Source organism: Apostichopus japonicus, chromosome 3, assembly GCF_037975245.1.
Source record: "Apostichopus japonicus isolate 1M-3 chromosome 3, ASM3797524v1, whole genome shotgun sequence".
Taxonomy (NCBI): Eukaryota; Metazoa; Echinodermata; class Holothuroidea; order Aspidochirotida; family Stichopodidae; genus Apostichopus; species Apostichopus japonicus.
In genome coordinates, this window is record NC_092563.1 from 5,386,034 (window position 1) to 5,408,746 (window position 22,713).

The 22,713-nt window shown below is 40.7% G+C and overlaps 1 protein-coding gene across 1 annotated transcript; it reads left to right on the forward strand.

Moving 5' to 3' along the window:
- Window positions 1-948: 948 nt before the first annotated feature.
- Window positions 949-10,885, forward strand: LOC139961206 (2-Hydroxyacid oxidase 1-like). Its single transcript, XM_071960222.1, has 8 exons — window positions 949-1,204; window positions 2,175-2,326; window positions 2,619-2,883; window positions 4,061-4,233; window positions 5,382-5,473; window positions 5,818-5,979; window positions 7,905-7,974; window positions 9,365-10,885. The coding sequence occupies exons 1-8, from the start codon at window positions 1,059-1,061 to the stop codon at window positions 9,436-9,438; spliced, it is 1,134 nt and encodes a 377-aa protein (XP_071816323.1). The 5' UTR covers window positions 949-1,058; the 3' UTR covers window positions 9,439-10,885.
- The last annotated feature ends 11,828 nt before the right edge of the window (window positions 10,886-22,713 follow it).

Genomic DNA, 22,713 nt, shown 5'->3' on the forward strand with positions numbered 1-22,713 from the left:
TCACGCATGCGCCCACGTTTTAATTATTAAAATGCTATACTCTGTAAAAAATTGTTTTCTTTGAACCTTGTTTAATGCGTATGAGAGGAGTTTGTATTTTCATGATATGCCAAACTCGAAATTTCCAAATATGATTTAAATTGAGAAAGAACTTGCCGACATAACAACCGTTTCCTGCAAGAATGTCAATAAAGCGAGACACCTGCGTTAATTAGAAACCTACAAGTTTAATGGACGGTCACATATGGTAACACGATACCGTATCACGTCCGTTAATACTTGAGGACAGAATTTAATATTATACTAAATTACCATTAAACCCCAGTCGTAAGTATCAACTATAGGTCTATACGATGGAGACAAATGCTAAAATGCAATATAACATATAGTCAAGGCCGCATATGGTAAACCACAATATCATAATGCGAACTTGATATACAAGAAGCCTACACAAGTACAAACTTACACGACGTTGATAAACGTGGCTATTAATATGTATCAAGAAGAGACCTATCTTCTGGCTACAACAAAACAATATTACCTATGATATAGGCTTCTAGTGATTGCTGCTAACTCAAATACCAAGTAGCCTAACATGATAAGTTAACTAGCCTACCCATGAAACAAAAGAAAGAATGATTTGGATTTAACAGTTTAATGAACGTTCGAGATGCAAATTTACTCTGTTCATGAAGGTCTATATATAATCTGTAGGATCTGATCGTGGTATAAACACATTCAAGAAAAAGCATGATACATACATATATTATGATATTAATGTGTTGTATCACTTATGAATCATTGACGCGGCGGCGCGCTGGTTATAGACACCCGCAACTGTAAATCGATAAAAGCTATAGCCTTTGACCATTCAGGTTTCACCTCTTGAAGTAGGGTCATATAATCTCATCTGTATAATGTAAGCCTTTGCATGATATATATATATATATATATACGTGGAGAAAATACAGATTGTTACACAGTGAGACTCCCTATTGTTTGTGAACACGTCTGGTCTGTGGCTGTAATTGGCATACTAGCTAATACTGTATGATGACATGGCGGCATCCAACACATCTCTAATATGTGTGAACGATTACGAAAAGGCGGCGAAAGGAGTCATGAAGGAGGCTGCATGGGCTTACTTTTCGGCTGCGGCGGATGAGGAAACCACTTTCAATGAATGTCCTGCGGCCTACAAAAGGTAACCATGGCTGGTATGCCATTTAACTGTACTGTACATGTACTGTAGAGTTTCTACGGAGTGTACCATTGTGAATATATGTCATATTCCTGCCGTATGTGTAACATGTTCTCGATATACCAACAACCAATCGAGTGTGTATAGACATGCGCATTTACTTTACTCAAAGCCACACGCTCCAGTCAATTCTTGGAGCCATTAGTCGTTTGAAAATAGTGTGACGAGGTTATCGAGACAACACAATAAAGACGTCAATACTATTTCATAAGAGCACGCATTTATATCACAGAATGATATACATTAGGCTTATAGGCAACAGTAGTGTACATATCGGAATCAGTATATGCTTGTCAGATTAAATACTATACCGTATGCTTCAAATGATTGCCTTATATATACCCAAGCGCATAATATGTCATTAGATGAGATTATTCAATGATCACTTCACTTTCATTCTACCAGATCACACTTGACTCAGTATATATAGATTACAGTAGCATATATATATATATATATATACATATATATATATATATATATATATATATATATATATATAACTTCTCCCCCCTCTCCACCTCCCCCCCCCCCCTTCGCCAATAATTTGCTACTGAGAACATGAATAGTAAAGAAGGAGATGCATCATATCCAACACAAATTGTCAGAGTAACACTTTCCGACATGTTTTCATTCTGTACACTCTATTAAAGAAGATACATCTGTGTCTCCTTGAAGCCATGAAGGGGTGGGTGGGGGGCATCACCGTCCCCGAGATACCATTGTGCGTCCAATACAGTATGTTCCATCGTATTGCACAGTATCCCCAACAGGATAACATAATTATATTCTATCAGAAAACCCGTTATAACGTCACATAACGATCCCGAAAGCTGTCATTGGGATCGACACATTGTTCGGGTGGTCAGTATGAGACCCTCCAAGGAATTTATTGACATTTCTTCTTGTATAGATATTACTTAATTCCCCGGATTCTGAGACCTATTGAAGAAAGAACGCTCTCGACAACAGTACTAGGAGAAACAATTAGTTTTCCAGTCTGTATATCTCCGACAGCATACCACAAGTTTGCCCATCCTGAAGGCGAAAAGGCAACATCAAAGGGTTAAGTAATTCCTGATTTTTCTCCTCATCGTGATGTAGTTCGTAGGGTAGCCTACTACATGGAAAGAATGAGGGACACTGGGGGAGGGGAGGGGTGGGGAAGGGGATGGGGGAGGGGAGAGTGGGAGGGGAGAGTTTGTGTTAACGATTATTTACATATGTTGTTTACTTATTATTCATGTCACGGCAAATGCACGTTGACTAATTAAAGTAAAAGTAATAAGAAACCCTGCATTATGAATATTCATATAAATATCCCATCTTTTCGATCACTAATGGTTGCGTCATACAGCCGCCAAATCATGTGATACCTTGATGATTCTGAGTTCCATTTCTACAACGCGTTTGGAGGATGTGGCAGAGGTTGCCCCAGGTGGATTAAGATGGATGCAAAGTTACATGTTCCAAGACAAACAGTTATTCGAAATCCTTGTCCGTCGTGCAGAAGCGAGCGGGTACAAGGCCATGGTCCTGACGGTGGATGACCCTAGGGAAGGAAAGAGATACAAAACAATTCCATATGGTTATGTCGGAATTTACGAAGCTGATGGCATGGGGTAAATAACACTTGATTAATTAAAATGGGTTGTACTTCATCAACCTGGCTCTCCAGCCTCGCCCCAAATCAACAGAGGGAATAGGCCTATGCTATGTCGGTCCAATCTAGTTCCGCGAAACTTGATAACCTCTCTAGAAACGTGAGTTGATCACTAGCGGTAGATACACTTTCGTTCCTTATTGAAGAAGAGATGGTTTGAAACATACTTGCGAAATTTCAAGTCACACTAATAGGGCTCTCCTGTGCGCCTTTCGACAACGGTCACTGTCCTCCTAGCAGTCCTGATCAATAGATTGTGTATAGCGCCATTGACACTGTAACATATATCTCTGGTCCTAATGTGCGTTATCAGTAAACTTTATATAGATCTCTTAATCAAAGTAAAACGATCGCGTAAAACGCTGAAAGACCCGTGAAACACGCCGGATGAACTCGTATGCAGACACACTGGGTGATTTACTTTATATATATATATATATATATATATATATATATATATATATATATATATATATATATATATATATATAGTTTTCTAGTCCCATTTGTGCAGTTGGGCCGAAAGAAGAAAAATCGCTTTAATAAAAGAAGTCAATGTGATATTAAACAATTAGTTTGACTTGAAACTTCGAAAAGTTATATCAAAAGTTCTCTTCTTAGGCATTGGTTTACCATTTGGTTGACAGGTTTTGATCATTAAAGCACCTCACATTGCTTACATTGTTAAATAAACCGCACTATAGGCGGCACACTATGTTACTATTTTCCGATGGCAAAACTGACGAAAATAAATCCCGAACGATTCGTGAATCACAGTATCAGTGTAATTGATTATAAAGTTAGTTTGAAATAGGCACTACAGTGTACAGTTACATATGGGAACATGTCGCTATGTCGATAAACGGGGTGGGCATAATTGGAAGCTGTTACATTAACACATGGATTAAAAATTAGTGTAGGATGGCGATGATTGCACATTCCCTTATGAAGAGGGTCTAGCCCGACTGTTAGAATGTTAGATACCATGAAATGTATTATTCTCCTTTATTATTTTAGGAATTTAATATGCTTCTCCCACCCCACCCCTTCCCTCACCGACACACGTAGTAGCGTCAAGAATATATACCGATACATCATTTCTTTATGACGTATGTAAAAAAATATTGCATTGACAGAATGGCAAACTTCGATGTTGACATCGAAGCTGTAAGGAAAGCTAAAGTGACTGGAGACAAAAACCTAACTAGATATGGGTATGAACAGACCAACTCATATGCCACCTGGAACTATGTTAAATGGGCTAAGACGATTACAAACTTACCCATTGTTGTAAAAGGCGTCATATCACGTGAGTAAAGAAAGTCGTAGGTGGTCGAAGCAGTTAATGTGGGCGAGAAGGGTGGGGGGGGGCTACGGGGAAATGTTACCAGAAAATAAACAGAAGTGTAAAAAAATATAAGTAAAAACAAATAAAACGAAATATATTTAAGTGTACTAACCTATATAGACCGATGAAGGGGGGGGGGGGGGCTGGGATTGAGAGTGGATGAAGTTGTTGGTTTACGTGCCCAGGGGCCTGTTTCACAAAACTCGACTGACTTGGTGGCTTTTCTTAAAACAGGTATTTCACACCGTGTACCCATACAGGAATGAAACCTAGTATGGCAATGTTATTCAGAAATAAAAGTGGAAAGCGGCAGCAATCGGATTTTAAGAGAAATAATACATTAAACTTATGCATCTATCGGCCAAATCAAGATTAGAAAACCTACTGGGAAGTTAGTAATGATTTTCCTGCCGGTTTTTCTTTTGCTGATTTCCCTATACCAAGAACACGAGAGAATTTGTATCGTTTAGCATAATTATGAGATTAATTGGTACCAGTATATTATGTTTTCTACTACCGATTGAGAAAGTCGGTTTCATTATCTCTATGTTAACATATTTTTTAAAACGAGAACTCGCACTTCAATCTATATATATATATATATATATATATATATATCTATCTATATATATATATATATATATATATATATATATTTATCGGTATAATATATCGGTCATTCATTACTCAAATTTAAATGGTTGCTTTATTTATGATTGTTTGCTTGCTTGCTTGCATGATTTCCCTATACCAAGAACACGAGAGAATTTGTATCGTTTAGCATAATTATGAGATTAATTGGTACCAGTATATTATGTTTTCTACTACCGATTGAGAAAGTCGGTTTCATTATCTCTATGTTAACATATTTTTTAAAACGAGAACTCGCACTTCAATCTATATATATATATATATATATATATATATATATCTATATATATATATATATATATATATATATATATATTTATCGGTATAATATATCGGTCATTCATTACTCAAATTTAAATGGTTGCTTTATTTATGATTGTTTGCTTGCTTGCTTGCATGATTGACTGATTTAATTAATTAATTATTGAATTGATTGATTGACTTATATACTTTCTTAGCTGCCTCTGCCAGAGAGGCGGTAGAGGCGGGCGTGCATGGCATCTTGGTGTCCGTACATGGTGGCCGTCAACTAGATGGATTGCCTCCACCGGTACGTAACCATTAATTTGTATCTCCAAACCTGCTTTGCATATCAGGTATAGGTCTATATAAGAGAAGTAAGAAACCACATAGTTTTATGTTATGCAAGATTAATTATATCTTTATGAAACCTTTAGTTATCACATTTTAGCTCTTGTATAAAGTGGTTAAAGTAATTTAAATCGCAATCACACAAGAGTGGCATTCATCAATTTTATATTCTTACAGGTGTACGCAGCACTTTTGGCTGGTACAGTAACCGCACCCTCGTTAGCAACATACACAACAAACACACACAAACACACGCACATACAAAAACCACTCTACAATTTTTATTATTCGATTTTTTGGTAGATTGAGATGCTACAACGGATCGTTAAGATTGCTAAACCAGCTGGTATAGAAGTCTATATTGATGGCGGCGTAAGGACTGGTACAGATGTACTCAAAGCTATAGCCCTGGGTGCTAAAGCTGTCTTTGTTGGAAGACCAGTACTCTGGGGTCTAGCATTAAAGGTTGGTACACCAAGTTTCTCCACATATAAAACATACGATAAATTAGTTTATGTTTATATTCTTAAATATGTATTTATTTTCAAAACTATGTATAGTAATAGTATACTGACATCTCGAACTGTGGTCCGCATTAGTAAGTATAACTCAATTGGTCGGTATGAACGAGAAACATGCACGAACACACACACAAAACATTTTAAATTCATTTCGTCATTCATGAACTGGGGCAGAAGTGGAGTGTGGAGAGGTATCAATGCAAAGATGTCAAGGTGTATGGTAAGTTTTGTGTATTGCACTATACATAAAGATGAAACGAAAAGTGGAAGGTGTGTGATATTAAACACACACACACACACAAGTTTATACACTACATGATCAATGTTACTTTGTAATAGTAGGCATACAGGCTGATTATTGCACCATGACAGTTTCGAAGAGCTCTCAATTGCTATACACTTACTCAGTGGCGTCACCAGACTTTTCAGTCTGGGGGGGCACAGGGGGGGCACTAGCATTTGATGGGGGGGCACTTAGGTGGATACGGATCAACGTCCTGGGAGGGGTCTAAGGGGAGGGGGTGCCCCTACAGGCGTGCCGGAACGGAAAAATTATTGGGGGGGGGGACTAATGTGTAGAGACTATCTAAGCGGAGCGCCAACATCGGTTGGCGCGGAGCGTACAAGAAAATTTTGGGTTTTTCAAACCTCCAGATTGCCGGAAACGGCACTTCCCGAGTGTTTTATGCTGCGAATACCTAGCCCTAAAATATGGGTCTCAAGCCTGCAATTTCTCAGATTGCAAGCCCCCAAGCCCCCCCGGTTCCGCCGCCACTGCCCCCCCTCCCCTTTGGAAAATTTTCGCATACGGAGGATGGGCTAGATGCAAAATGCTGCCACATTTGATGCTAAATTCGATCTGAAGATATCTCCAGAAATTGCTATTTTTGAGGTAATGATTTTAACAAGGCGCAGAATTTTGCGGAGGATATGAACCACATGCTGTCGATATTATGCCTAACCCTATCAATAGAAGCTACATTTGTTGAATTAATGTGTGCATGACCCCGACTCCTTTCTTGTCCTTCTCGTTTTCGCCCAGTATCTATTAAGATGTAACAGGTTCCAGCATCGTTATTGGCTCCTATCAGGGATCTCACCATGCAATCCAAAGTTTGATCACACATCGAGTATGGCTCAGTATGCAGGTGTGAACATTCGCCATTTGTTCCTACAAGCATCTGACCTCAAATGACCTCTGCACCCCTTACACAACAGGGTTAATATATGGGTCCACAAATATAGGCAAGTATGGTGCCTGCGGACCCTCACATTCTCACATTTCGGCAGCTCCTAACCTGTCAACCTCAGACCAAGGCAACATATTGCAGTACCCTCCCTTCTCACAGTCATGTAGCTCGCGAAGCGGACTTGTATATCCGCTGGTATGGCGTGAGCACTGACACATTCAATGTAAATATCGACACCTGTTGTGATGGCGCGGGTTACGACTTCGATACCCGACGTTCAAGGATAAACTTGTTAATTTTTTCGCAGCTCATTTGAAGAAAATACGAATTACTGTGCTTCTTTGTCCTTATGAAAAACCAACTCAGATGATGGGAGTTGAATATAACAAAATATATATATATTTTTTTACCAACCCAAATCTCAGATGGGGGGGCACCCGGGGGGGGCACTAGGTTTTCCAGGGGAGGCACGTGCCCCCCCCCCGGCCCCCCCCCCTTGGCGACGCCACTGCACTTACTCATCATACATTAATAATGTCATTGAGACTCTCAATTAAGCAGTTCCTGATCGTTCAACAATAAAGGGGCTCCATTGGAATGATTTTACCAACATTCTTCTTGTTTTTTTTTTGTTTCTTTTTGGTATCCTTACTCCTTCTTATATCTATGGGTACTCTAGGGTCAACAAGGGGTCCAGGATGTTCTGGAGATTTATCGCGATGAATTCGACCGGGCTATGAGTCTCACAGGTAATGTCATCAATCTGCTAGAAAATGGAAGAATAGTCACTGACTTAATTTACTACCACCAATAAGAAATGGTCCTTCATTCAGTTGGGACTGTCAAGTGACTGTTTTAATAACCCTCTATGGCTGAAGGATCCGAACCTTAAAAAGTACTTCTGACATTTTGTTGTTGTTGTTGTTGTTGTTTTTGTTGCAATTTTAGCAAACTAAACTAAGTTTGGATCATAACTGATGGACTTCCAATGAAGCACGCATATCATGAAAAACATCAAATGACTTTTATTATAACTGATAATGCTGTCAAAATGAAAATGGCTTGTATCGCGGCATATATATGATATGATCTCAAAGTATTCGCAAACCTATAGCGTCTTTCTTCTAAACTGAACTGAACTCGCAACATGTCTTGGCAAAGAGCATACGCCTTCGATCTAGTATACAGTGACTGGAAATTGTTACTTTATATAAAGTCAGATTTTGAAATGATGTCTTTTACACGCTAAGAAAAATGATTTCATTACGTAATATTCCTGTCGAGATGAAAGGCAATGTATTGGTTTGAAACAAATATATTCAGCGCCCTCACTTTTCGCGGTAGTTGACTCAGAGCCACATCTAGCTCTAAGTCGAACAGGACAAATTTCAGCTGTATATTTCAATTTATTTATTTGTTTTGCCACAAAAGTACAAAGTGGAGGTAAGTCTTCCATAAAGCTTAAAAGCTTAACAATGTGGAAGACTCCCTGAAGAAAGAAAAGAAAAAACAAAATATATATGTGTATAAATACATATACATAAATATAAGTACAAATTCAATGTAGTATATATGTTCAGTATATATGTAACGCACTCACAGTTGAGGCAATTTGAGGACTATTCCGTATCGAGTGTTGCTTTTATGGAGGGAATATTCTGTATTTTTAATCATTTAGTACCTTTTATTTCCCCTTAAAATATTTACAAATATATATATATAATTGCTTACCTTAGAAATTCTGGTTTGACCTCGCTGGTCTGTACTTTTCGTCAAGATATATGACACAAGGACATTTATCAGAAGCTTAGTAGTAAACAATGACCATTATAGAGGCATTCAGTTTGTGTGTTGAAGAGGCGGAGGGAACAGGGGGGGGGGGGGTGAAGGTGGAGGCATTTTCGTCAGGCTTTTAGCTATTCTTGAAAGTTGAAGTCCGTGCAGTACCCCACCACTTCCCTTAACGTCCATCTACTCTCCACACACCAAGCTTTCCGTGAACTTATAAATATTTCTAGTTCGTACAGACATCATGCAGCTATATGTATCGATGAAGTAAGTGTTGAAAAATAATTTCACGACAAGCTCATAAGTTCATCTCCTAAACATTCTTCTTCCTTTGTTTTATGTCTTCTACAGGCTGCAAGACAATTAAGGACATTGACTCGACATTGGTACTGCACAAGAGCAATCTACATACGGCCAAGCTATAGCCAATTAACATACTTCATGTATACTTTATTCGTTTGACCCCCCCCCCTCTCCCCCTCGCCCAAGTACTTAGCATTCCACTTGTTTCAACAAAATACCACCCCTACTATCTATGTATTGTTTAACTAAAAAAAAATTGTCTTTTCAAAAACAACGTAACAGTAATATCTTTGTTATTTTATATTCGGTTTCATTTATTATATTATTATATTTCATAATTAAGCGATTGCTGGCTTGGAAGGACATGAAAAATCTATCCGAAAACCTTAAAATAGAGACATACGTGAAGATTTTCACAAGTCGAGGTCTGGCGGAAGTACTCCTCCAAAATAATAACATTTTAGATATGTAGTACACTGAGGCACAGTTTAGGCATATAATGGGATTTACACAAATGGCTGAGCTATAATGACTAAGTTTACACCTTAAGTGTGTAGGTTGAGTTGACCATATATTGTAAATAGGAATCTGTTACAAAATGTTGAAGGTCAGCGGGATGTACGGCCTGTGGGAAGGGGGTCTAGGGGGAGGGGTGTCCTCCTCCCCTTTGAGAAAAAAGAGTGCGTGTCTTGTAGAGCACATACATGATATAATCAAGAGTATGCGTATAGGTCAGCACTGAGGAGTAAGATTACTCCGCGCATATGGTAGGATAGGCCTTCCCTATAGTGTTAGTTCTTGTTTCGATCATTGCGATCGTCCGCTGTGCGAGGTATTTGTATACATTCTATGATTTTTTTTTTTTAATAACGTGTAATTAAAATATTACGAGCAGGTAGATTTTGGAACATTTTCTACATCTGTTGAGAATAAAATGTCGTATTTCAAAATTTCAGTGACTTTTGTATGGGATACTTGTTAATCGGGGACGAAATACTGGAATCGGGGTATACAGTCCCCGAAAATGGGGGACGTCTGGTCACCTTAGTGTATAGGTGAGGGTGTAAAGTGGAAACGGGGAGGGTGGTGGTATTCACCACCATACCCTCCTAATGTTAAGGATTTGCGCCTGCATTGATATCTTTATCTTATTGTTAAACAAAAGGTTAACCTTTCAAAACTTTCGACGGATATTATTAGACGGTAGATTCCTAGTGAAATATGGAATTGACTACTGGTCATCTCTGCTCGCTTTTTAAATGGCATTATTCGAATATTTATATTTTTTCTTTCTTTCTTTTGAAACGATTACATGTATACATGCGCTAACTACATTAATTTAGTGATATATTAAGATGGTAACTTCTTTATCTTAATTATAAATGATCTACAGCGGTATATGCTTGAAACTTGAACAAATGTGTACTGCACAAAAATGTTTTAATATTAAATCATATTGTTTAACAATAAAGTAAAAAGTATGTTGTGGTTGACTTTTAGCTCACGTGGGTGACATATTACTCCATCGTACGTCACAATATTTCATGTCATTTGAATCCAATTAAATTGGCGTTCTTTCATATAAACTAGTCGACTTTTCGTCATTTGTGTGTTGTTTTTTGCGAATGTTTGACAAAGCACACCAGCAAGCAAGCTATATGTATGGAACGCGAAAGCTTCAGAGTACGTGCTATGAATACGTCTAAAACCTTATATTTTGGTGGAGTGGTGGGTTCTCCGCTTTCTCTTTTAATTTAAATTTAAATATTCAATTGTTCAGCATCAATGGCCTTAATATCACCAAGCGACACATGTTGTCACAGTTACTGATCACTCTGCATTAATGATACCATTCAACGTAATGTACTGTCACCCTTACGGAATACCATGTACTCATCAAACACAACTATGCAACAGTCACCAAGTATCATATGTTGTCCCTGCTACCAAACTCACAATCACCAATTATTCTCCACTTGCATCAATCAACCCTAACCCTAACTTTCACCTATAGGGTAAATGCACTTTCCCGGCGTCAGATGAAGCAACAATTATTTGTGCGAACAGGGCAACTTGTCTTCTATTCACCAAAAATATTACCTTCCCGGATGTGGTCCCTATCAAAAGTTGAAGGGGAGGGGGGTAACCGCGCGCGACTTTTCGGGCCGTTACGTGTGCAAACGAAGTGTATATCTCGAGAACGCGATAACATACGGGAGTGCAGTTTTCAGATATAAAATCAGCGTCAAATTCTGAGTCGGATAGGCGTAGTTCCGACCGATTTCATTTTGCGACCAAATTCGATGAATGTTTTCAAGGGGGCATAGGCTATAGGGAATAATTTTTGACAACGGGGAGACCGACCCGAATTACACCAAAGTGATCTAGCTTGGTATGGCAAACAGGGGTGTAACTACGGGGGGTGTAGGGGGTGTCACATCCCCTGGCGAAAAGATCAGTCGGCAAATCAGCGAGCAGTGGGCAAATTTTTACTTTTATCATATATATGTACCTTTCTATTTTCCTTTATATACCAATTTCGTAAAGATTTACCGAAATTTGTTCGCGCGTTTAGCGCGCTTCTCTTTTGTCGTGTGACGCACATTTTCTGGTACCCTCCCCCCTCCAAAAAAAAAAAAACCTCCACCAGTGGTGATACCATGCACCATGCACTCTACGTTGTTAGAAGTCGGCACACAGCTCAAGTTTAGTCGGCAAAATTAAACCCTACACCCAACACATTGGTGCAATCCGTTTCTCCGTATCTCGTTCCGTTTTGAGTCATTATTACTTTTTAAAGTTTCGATTTATAGCATATTTCTGCTGGCCATAACTCAATCACGCAATATGCTTAGTCGGGATATGTCACATGTCGGAGAGTTCTATCATATATGTCTCAACCAATTCAGTTCCTAGAAGAAAATCCCAAAACGGCGTTTTATGCCTTTTCGAGCCTCAAATCGTCCTGAAAGTAGCAATAGTGCGGACTTAATAAATGCCAATTCAGGCGTAAAATGTAACATCTACGCGTCTTGGTGTTCAATTCATATTTAAAACGCTACTGTTAAGATTCTGAACACCTTTCTCCATTTTTTAAACGCCCGGACGCTTATTCGAACACTTAGTTATTGCTTCATTTTGGAACGTCTGGACGCTTTTATGAACACCATACCGTATTTCAACGCCTTCAACTTCGGACGCCTATAGTGTTCAATTTCTGAACGCATAGTGTTCAAATTCTGAACGCCTGATGTTCTATTTCGTGCTTTATTCTCAGAAATAGAACATTAGAAGTTTGGATATAATACACCAACGTTCAGAAGTTGAGCACTAGTGTTCAGGAGTTGAACACAGTGGCGTCGCCAAGAGAGGACCATGGAGACATGTGCCCCATGGAAAACATTTTTCCCCCCGTGTGCCCCCCCCCAACTGAGATTGGGATTTTCAAAAAATGATAAATAAAACAAAATAAAAAATATGACAAATACAGGAAGGCGAGTGTACTGAAGCATACGGGGGGCCACCTGGTCCACAGCGTGCTAAAGCACACCCCAGTGTACTGAAGCAACAGGGGCCAACTGGTCCACAGCGTGCTGGAGTACACCCCAGTTCACCGAAGCATACAGGGGCGACCTGGTCCACAGCGTGCTAGAGCACACCCCAGTGTACCGAAGCATACAAGGGGCCACCTGGTCCACAGCGTGCTAGAGCACACCCCAGTGTACTAAAGCATACAGGGGGCCACCTGGTCCACAGCGTGCTAGAGCACACCCCAGTGTACTAAGGCATACTGAAGCAAATATGGGAGCAACTTGGTCCCCAGTACCTTCCAACCGTAACCGTAACCGTAACCGTAACCCTGACCGTGACCGTAACCCTGACCGTGACCGTGACCGTAACACTAACCGTAACCGTAACCGTGACCCTAACCGTAACCGTAACCGTAACACTGACCGTGACCGTCACCGTCACCGTCACCGTCACCGTCACCGTCACCGTCACCGTCACCGTCACCGTCACCGTCACCGTCACCGTCACCCTACCCCTACCCCTACCCCTACCCCTACCCCTACCCCTAGCCCTAACCCTAACCCTACCCCTACCCCTAGCCCTACCCCTAACCCTAACCCAAACCCTAACCCTAGCCCTAGCCCTAGCCCTAGCCCTACCCCTAGCCCCAACCCCAACCCCAACCCCAACCCCAACCCCAACCCCAACCCCAACCCCAACCCCAACCCCAACCCCAACCCCAACCCTATTCCCAACCCCAACCCCAACCCCAACCCCAACCCCAACCCCAACCCCAACCCCAACCCCAACCCCAACCCCAACCCCAACCCCAACCCCAACCCCAACCCCAACCCCAACCCCAACCCCAACCCCAACCCCAACCCCAACCCCAACCCCAACCCTAACCCTAGATAAAGAGTATCTTATGTTAAAATATGTGTGAATGATACATAGTGAGTTTTTTCAAGTATGTTATGCAAGCTTAATACTATAGCTTTTACAAGGTACATAGTGTATGCTAAACAGAATGTTATGCTAACGTATACACATGGTGAATATAAACAACTATGTTATGCTTAGTGTGAAGCTTATTCTAGTTTGTCATATTGTCTTCTTAATGTTATTATGACGTCACACATGGCCTTGCGTTTTGGTGGTTTGCCCTGTGGTGTGGCGGGCTATGAACCACGCGTTATTAGAAGCGTATACAAATGTTTTGTTTTAAATGATTCGGTTTGTGGTTTTGCGGTTTTAAATGATTCGGTTGGAAGACAGCCAAACTGGTTCAAATTGGTTGAGTGCCAATTTGCATGTGCTCATCTGCATATCAGGTTAGCACCGGGTGAGGGGTTAGCTATAAGTTTGGACCAATCAGGTTCAATGGCAGAGCGTGTGCCCTGTGCATTGCGTCGTAATTTGTTATTTTAGAAGTGTGTCCTAGAGACGTATCGGGGAGTTTAAGTTTATCTCCCGAAGCCTGAAGCATACATGGGAGCCACTTGGTCCCCAGTGTACTGAAGCATACATGGGGGCCACTTGGTCTTCAGTGTACTGAAGCATACATGGGGACCACTTGGTCCCCAGTGTACTGGAGCATACATGGGGACCACTTGGTCCCAAAAGTACTGAAGCATACATGGGGGTCACTTGGTCCCCAGTGTACTGAAGCATACATGGGGGCCACTTGGTCCCCAGTGTACTGAAGCATACATGGGGACCACTTGGTCCCCAGTGTACTGGAGCATACATGGGGACCACTTGGTCCCAAAAGTACTGAAGCATACATGGGGGTCACTTGGTCCCCAGTGTACTGAAGCATACATGGGGGCCACTTGGTCCCCAGTGTACTGAAGCATACATGGGGACCACTTGGTCCCCAGTGTACTGAAGCATAAATGGGGACCACTTGGTCCCCAGTGTACTGAAGCATACATGGGGGTCACTTGGTCCCCAGTGTACTGAAGCATACATGGGGGCCACTTGGTCCCCAGTGTACTGAAGCATACATGGGTGTCACTTGGTCCCCAGTGTACTGAAGCATACATGGGGGCCACTTGGTCCCCAGTGTACTGAAGCATACATGGGGGCCACTTGGTCCCCAGTGTACTGAAGCATACATGGGGACCACTTGGTCCCCAGTGTACTGAAACATACATGGGGGTCACTTGGACCCCAGTGTACTGAAGCATACATGGGGGCCACTTGGTCCCCAGTGTACTGAAGCATACATGGGGGCCACTTGGTCCCCAGTGTACTGAAGCATACATGGGGGCCACTTGGTCCCCAGTGTACTGAAGCATACATGGGGGTCACTTGGTCCCCAGTGTACTGAAGCATACATGGGGGCCACTTGGTCCCCAGTGTACTGGAGCATACATAGGGACCACTTGGTCCCCAGTGTACTGAAACATACATGGGGGTCACTTGGTCCCCAGTGTACTGAAGCATACATGGGGGCCACTTGGTCCCCAGTGTACTGAAGCATACATGGGGGCCACTTGGTCCCCAGTGTACTGAAGCATACATGGGGCCACTTGGTCCCCAGTGTACTGAAGCATACATGGGGCCACTTGGTCCTCAGTGTACTGAAGCATACATGCGGGCCACTTGGTCCCCAGTGTACTGAAGCATACATAGGGGCCACTTTGTCCCCAGTGTACCGAAGCATACATGGGAAAAAATACCTTGTGTAATATGTGTAGCATGACTGGTGATATTTGACTTCAATAACCAGGATACCATGCAGTGTCATCTTTTTGTTTAGCTGCTTGCTAAAGTTTTACAGCTCCTATGGTAGAACACATCACTACATTCTCCATTTTTCTTGGATGTGTAAATCTAAAGTGTCCCTTCTTCTCTCTCTTATATCAGAAAATTGTATGTACTAAGTTTACTGTGGGCTAATGTGTGACTTAAAAGTCTTTTGCTCTTTTTTCTTTTTTTGAGCTAGTAGTCTCATCAAGTTTCATCAGATTTAGTAATGCAACTATGAATGAAAGTAGAAAAAATCAATAAAGATTTTACTTTATTAATAAAAGAAAAAACATAGAAAATGTTTGCTATGTGCCAATGCTTTGCTTTCTTGTGAAAATATTAAAGATTCTTTCAAATTTCACACATCCCCTTTATTACTTTTAAAGTACGCTAACTAATGAGACAATAGGGCAGTTTCAGTCGTTGTGTTAGTTATTGTAAAAAGTGACTTTGATACCATATTATGGTGACATGTTTATGTCTTTGAATTCCTTCTTGAAACTGTATGGCTGAGTCATTTCTGTTGGTGGAATTGAGCCACCTGCAAAATAAATTCTGTATCACCTGAACAGATTTGTGAAATTGCCAAAACAGTTACCAAAAAAATAAATCAAAAGCAATAGAACCATGTAAACTGGATATGTTTAAATCATTCCAAAGTGTGAACCATTTTGTGAACACAAGTAACTTCAAATACCAGTGTCAACACTGTGAGAATTTTCACTGACAGTAGCGACATACCGCACAACTTTCCTTAACACAGAAAACCTAGAGGCTAGTGCCAGTAGACTACACATGCTATGAAAGTGACCCTTACTGAACTGAACCCTCTTGAATTCCTGATATTTGGGCCAGGGACGTAGCCAGGGGGGAGCAGAGGGGGCGATCGCTCCCCCTTTCAGTGTCGATAAATTTTTAAAAACTGTTGTTTTTTAGCATGGTATTTTGTCAGTGCTCTTTTGATCTTGATTACTCGTCAGCTCCGATAACTCGATTATAATCGTAGTAACATTCAGGCCTACGGATTCAACTACTTACTTAGTTTGGCAGATGCAATTAGCTAAATTTAGCCTATAGCCTATTACAAGCCTACAGTTGGCCACTGCGTTATAAAATACATATTGCCTACCTAACCGCACTCGAGTGTCACGGCCCGTATGCACAACAATATCGACGTTCGTTCTCATCCTGTCTATGATTCGCAGGCGCGTAGCCAAGGGGGGGGGGGCGAAGGGGGAGACCGCCCCCATTGAGCGTATTTGTTTTGTATGTTTCAATGATATCGCTAGAAATTTCAAAATAGAAATTGCTTAGACGCAACTCACAAGGCCTGGTAAGTGCCATTTCCAGCGATCTGGGAGGCATTTTAGGCCAAAATTTTCGTCTACGCTTAGCGCCAATTTATGGTGGCGCTACGCTTAGTTAGTTTGCAGAGCCTATATACGGCTCCCTAAAGGTTCGCTCCTCCCTTTGCAAATTCCTGGCTACGCGCCTGATGATTCGTACTAGTAAGTTGTTGCACGAACAGCATGTTATGAAGCTAAGCTAGCATTCGTACGTGATATACTTTTTCTATAAATAATTATTACACTACTAACACACTGCGATAACGACATTTGTTTTAGGACACTGAACATCTGGCTGTCTTACAAAATATGAAAGTTTATTTTGTCCATCAGTAAAGTTTGTCAAATGTATTTAAGTCCAGAAAATGGACAATAAACAAGAATCATCCTACTGGAAAAATTGTAAAAGAGCACCATTTTTTGTCTTTCTGATATATTATGTAAAAGAACATGTAAAAATTCAAACAGGAAACAAAATCTGCTGATAATATGATATCATATGATAATGATGAAACTGGCAAAACATTGCACCAGATCGCATCTAAGGACCTTCAATTGTTCAAAAATATCCAAAAGTGGAGGGGACACCCCCTCCCCTTAGACCCCCCATATCAATCGCAACAAAAGTGCTCCCCCCCCCCCTTTCAAATTCCTGGCCACGTCGCTGATTTTGGCCACATTTCTGGTTGACAGCAGAAAGTTGATACTGGAGTTCGCACTTCCAGCTGTAAAGCTGGGTGCTTATCACTCTTGTATACACAAATTGCATGGCCCAGTCAAGACCACTGTTTATTTCGCTTGGATAACTTCAGAGATGGATTCTTTTGCATTTCAAAACATGTTTGTAACCATTAATGATAAAAATTATTTAGCCCATATATAGGAGGCTGGCCTATGTCGTATGATTAGAGTTCGAAGTTGATCAACCATACAGCCACTTACTTAACATCACAATATGCTATTCAATAGTATTATGTAAAAACATCTTAAAATTAGAAAAACATCGCAACTCTTGGCAACAAATAGGTTGCTATGTGTTGTTTCTCACCGCTCAAGGAGTGCCATTTTACGACGAAATCAAAAGTTTCTCTACCATGTCCTATATGACAGTGAACTTGCGAATTTGCTCTTCGGTTTGAGATGAAATGCACACAGGCGCGTATCCAGGGGGCGTTGGTGGCGCGCCCCCCGGGTAAGGAAAATAGGAGAGAGAAAAGAGAAGAAAAAAGGGGAAAAGAGGGGGGGGGGAGGAAGGTAAAAGAAAAAGAAGAAAGAGAGAAAAGGAGAAAGTAGAAGAAAAACGCCAAGACCCCGGGAAGAGAAAGAGGAACGGTCATAATTACAGCGCTGATCCCTATTATATACACAGGGTAGCCAATGACAGATCGAGGATTACGGAGGGGACGTGCGCCTCACTCTACCCCTTACACCAACAAATCCATTTTTGACGTTTCCGTTTTCCCTTTCTCACTAATGTATCTATATATATACTATATATGGTCTATCATAACGCGTGTGTGTGTATGGACGCCTTAAACAATTGTACAATTGTGCTATGGAACCAACTGTGGCTGGTCTTGAACTCGACCAAGTCGTCGGGAACATGACGCTTTTCGGGAAAGGGGCAACCGCCCCCCCCCTCCCCCGAGCAAATTTTCTTTATGACATCGCTAGTACTTTCAAAATAGACAATGCTTAGATACATACAAGACCTGGGAAGTGTCATTTCCAGTGATCTGGGAGGCATTTTCGGCCAAAAATTTCTTGTACGCTTCGCGCCAACTTATCGTGGCGCATGCAACAACACCCTGACAATATTCCTACTGGTTGGCTAAAATACCATTCTATATAGTACTTGCAAGCAATGAGAGATGGATAATGTTGTATGTTCCCATCATCCCAAAGATGTGTTGAATGTAGTTGCGAGATCCAATCCCATCTCCATCACCTTCTCATTGCGGAATCTCTTAAAATGGCGATTCTCTTACAAACCACGTTATCATCAATTAGGGCAAACATTAGGCGACTTAACTGGCACGTAAAAGTTTCCTATTAATAACTTCATTTTACAGAGTCGGAAACAAACAAATATGTTGTGACCTTGCTGAATATTGTCGTGACGTATACAAAACGTTACTGAACGTCGCTATACTAGTGTATCGGCGAAAACTTACAGACAGTGCAAACTCGTTAAATATTCATATGTTTTGAATACTGTATGGTCAACGATATCAGTGTCAACCGTTCGCATCTTTTGTGGTAATGCTATAAAAAACAAAGAGTGGCAAAAGATATGTATTGCGTATGAAGATGGCTTCGTTACAATTTGCTGTTGTTACCAGTGGCGGAGAAACAGGGGGGTTGGGGTTTTTTAACCCCCCCCCCACTTTTTGAAGAGGGGGGGGTTGGCCCACACAATCAACCCCCCTAGTTTTTGCCAGTAATGTTCTGTTATAGTCTATGTTATGTGCTCCAAATGGCATAATAAATCAAATTATAAAATTTGAAATTGTTAAAGTCATTTCAACCTTTTACCTGGTAGGCTACATCAACAATTAACGACCGAAAACCGAGTTAGAATTGACCCACACATTATTTCTAGCCCCTTTCCCCCACCTTGCGCATTGGAACTTGTAGCTCATAGCGCTAACTTCACCCCACAACAGACATACACAAAATACGTTTTGTTGCTGTTGAATAGCTTTGGAACTGTATACACTTGCCAACTTCAACGAGGTGAAGGAAGGAAAAAAAAAGAAGAAAGAGAGAAAAGGAGAAAAGGATGGAGTAGAAAATACGGCAAAAAAACGGGAAGAGAAAGAGGAACAGTGACAAAATTATTCGAATTTGTAAAGCAAAGAGCAGATATCACATCATATCAGTGAGCATGAAAATGGCGTTCCACGATAAACAGCCTCCAAACCATGGGCGCAGATCCTGGTGAGGACAGCGGGACGCGTCCCCATCAACTTTTTCAGTAGTGGGGACATGATATACCATGTCCCCACCAATTTGTCTTGACCAATAGCTGCATTTCAAGTTCCCCTGTATTGAACTTTGGCGCAGTTTGATCCAGCATTGTGCAAATGACATGCAGCAGTTCTCATTTTATTGTATTTTATCCACAGTTGTTAAATATAGGACGGAAATCGCATTTGCGGCAGTCTATATTTGTTTTCTGGGAGAGGACCCCAGACCCATCGTATATACAAAAGTCTACTTGGATTATTTGTCCCCTGATTTTCTTTCTGCAGACGCCCATGTATTTCTCCAAACTAAATTTCTAAGCCATGAGATCTAAAACTTAAGGAGGTTTAGGAGCATCATTAGGTCTGGGAAGTGTTATTTCCGGCGATCTGGGAGGTATATTTGCCCAAAAAAAATCGTACGCTACGCGCGAACCCATGGTCGCGCTCCGCTTAGATAGTGTCATAGAACAGACACGCGTCCCCACCATTATCCAAGACTGACCTGCGCCCATGCTCAAAACTGTCGATGTGTGTAGTGTTCGGTTTCGGAAATATCTGGTATATTTTTATTTCCTTCAACGAAATTTTTTAGTAGCCGTCTGAACTTTCGAAAATTCCCTAACCAACATTCTTCATCATACTTCATCATACTCGTGCAATTTTGACCCGTCTGTTAGGGTTTGAAGAAGGTTTTTCTATATCGGTTGTCCATAGATGATATTTTGTGCAACATTATGGGTATGTTTTGAAGTGAATTTATTCACGAGAATTGTGAATTTTCAAATTCTGAACAGTGGGGCTGACGGATATTGTGGGCCGCGATGAAGAATCACCTACAAAAGCAATGATCCACAGGATATGTGATGAAGTCGAACATGATGTGTAACTGGTGACAATCTTCAAAAATGTTATAGATGAGAAAAAAAGTATTTGGAAAAAACTTGGTTCTCAAGCAAAAGTGTACATATGGTTGGTCAGTTTCAAGCCCGAGAAGTGCCATTTCCGGTGATCTGGGGGTACCAAAACCAGAAATTTGCTTGTACGCTGCACGCCAACCAATGGTAGCACTCCGCTTATATAGTAATACGCGCCCCCGGGTTAGAAAATCCTGCATACGCCCCTGGATAAATGCAGCTTTTCAAGGCCTGGGCAGTGCCATTTACTGCAATCTGGGAGGCAATATTTGCCAAAAAAATCTTGTGCACTTCGCGCCAGCTTATGGTGGCGCTCCACTTAGATAGTGAGCCAGCAGTTATGACTTTTTATTTTATCGATGGCCTGCAACCCCCCCCCCCCCACTTCTGACAAGAAATCTCCGCCACTGGTTGTTACGCTATGCTATACACTTAACTACGATAAGTTTACACATAAACATGTATTTGAATAAACAACTGTATCAAAAGTGTTTTGTAAAAAATCGGACAAACGTTTGTATAAGAGCATGCATGTAATTGATCTACAGCAGCCAAATGTTGAACCAAAGACTATTGTGACGTTTCCAAAATTACCATATTTCATGTATGCTTTGTCTTTTTTGAGTTTTCCCTCTACTACTGCAGTCATCGATTCCCATCGCTTCGTATGTTGAGATTTGCCTTGATATTTTTTCTCATCTTTATTTTAGTGATCGTTTTCTTCATAAATTTGCGTGTGTGAAAAAAAAATAGAAATCAATAAAAGCATTATACTAAATATACTGTTTTGTTTTTGTTGTTTTTTTGCATTGATTTTGTTAGCGTCACTCCATAATACCCACGTTTGTTAGTTTACGAAGCTTCCATAGTACTTCGTTGTTTTGATTAAATCCCTTTAAAGGCATTGAATACTCGCCCCAAACCGCATGCCGCGCTCTGAAAAAGTTAACTTTCCATTGCTTGCAAATGACGTTTTCTTCTTGTCGCTACAAAATGCAGACATTAATGAAACGTGATACCTTGTTATCTTTTATCTAGACCTGAGATGTCCACGCTGCTATGTACAGTGTTGTGGGTATTGACCGTAGCTGCATGTATTGCACGTAGTGTTACCGACGGCAGCAAGCTGTGTGTGTATTTTCTGTGATCGATGGTGGTGTCTAACACTTCGTTACACCTCATTCGAAACTAGGTCATATCACCGGCATGAGACGTTTCTTTGTGCGTGAGTCTTCCCATCCTTTAACGTACGTGCTACACCAAACACCGGAAGTTGCTTTTTAAGCTTAAACAAATATATTTTAGTCGACTGGTTCCATCTTACTCAAGAAATTTCAGTCTTGATGATTTTTATGTTTATGAAATACTGAGAATACTACAGTTCTGTGTACCCAAAACACCACAAATCTGTATTTCCATATCAATATGACCTTTTTTTTCGAGCATCGAACTTCTATACGATGCCAAATAAATGACTTCCTGGAAAACACACCAAAGAAATGACAAAGGATATGGAAATAAATCTTCCTAAAATAATCTTTCTGCTGATTAATATCACTTTTGACTTTTTATTTGCGGTTAACGACAATCACAATAAAGTCTGTTGATGGGGTCATCAGTTTACGAAATCAAAAGAATTGACAAAAAAATTGATAGCATGGTTCACAAATGACTTAATAAAAGAATTAATGTATACGTAACTTTAATATTCATAATAATGGTATTCATATATCACATTGTGCCTCCAAATATCTGTGATGTTTCCACCGAAAACAACTCTGCAACGACCTGATGCGAATTATTCAAACATTTTAAACTGGCATGAATGAAAGTTCATCTGATTCACTGGCCAGTTTTAGCATTTTTGAAATTGTTAACAGCTTCTATCCGTGCTCTCCTTATAC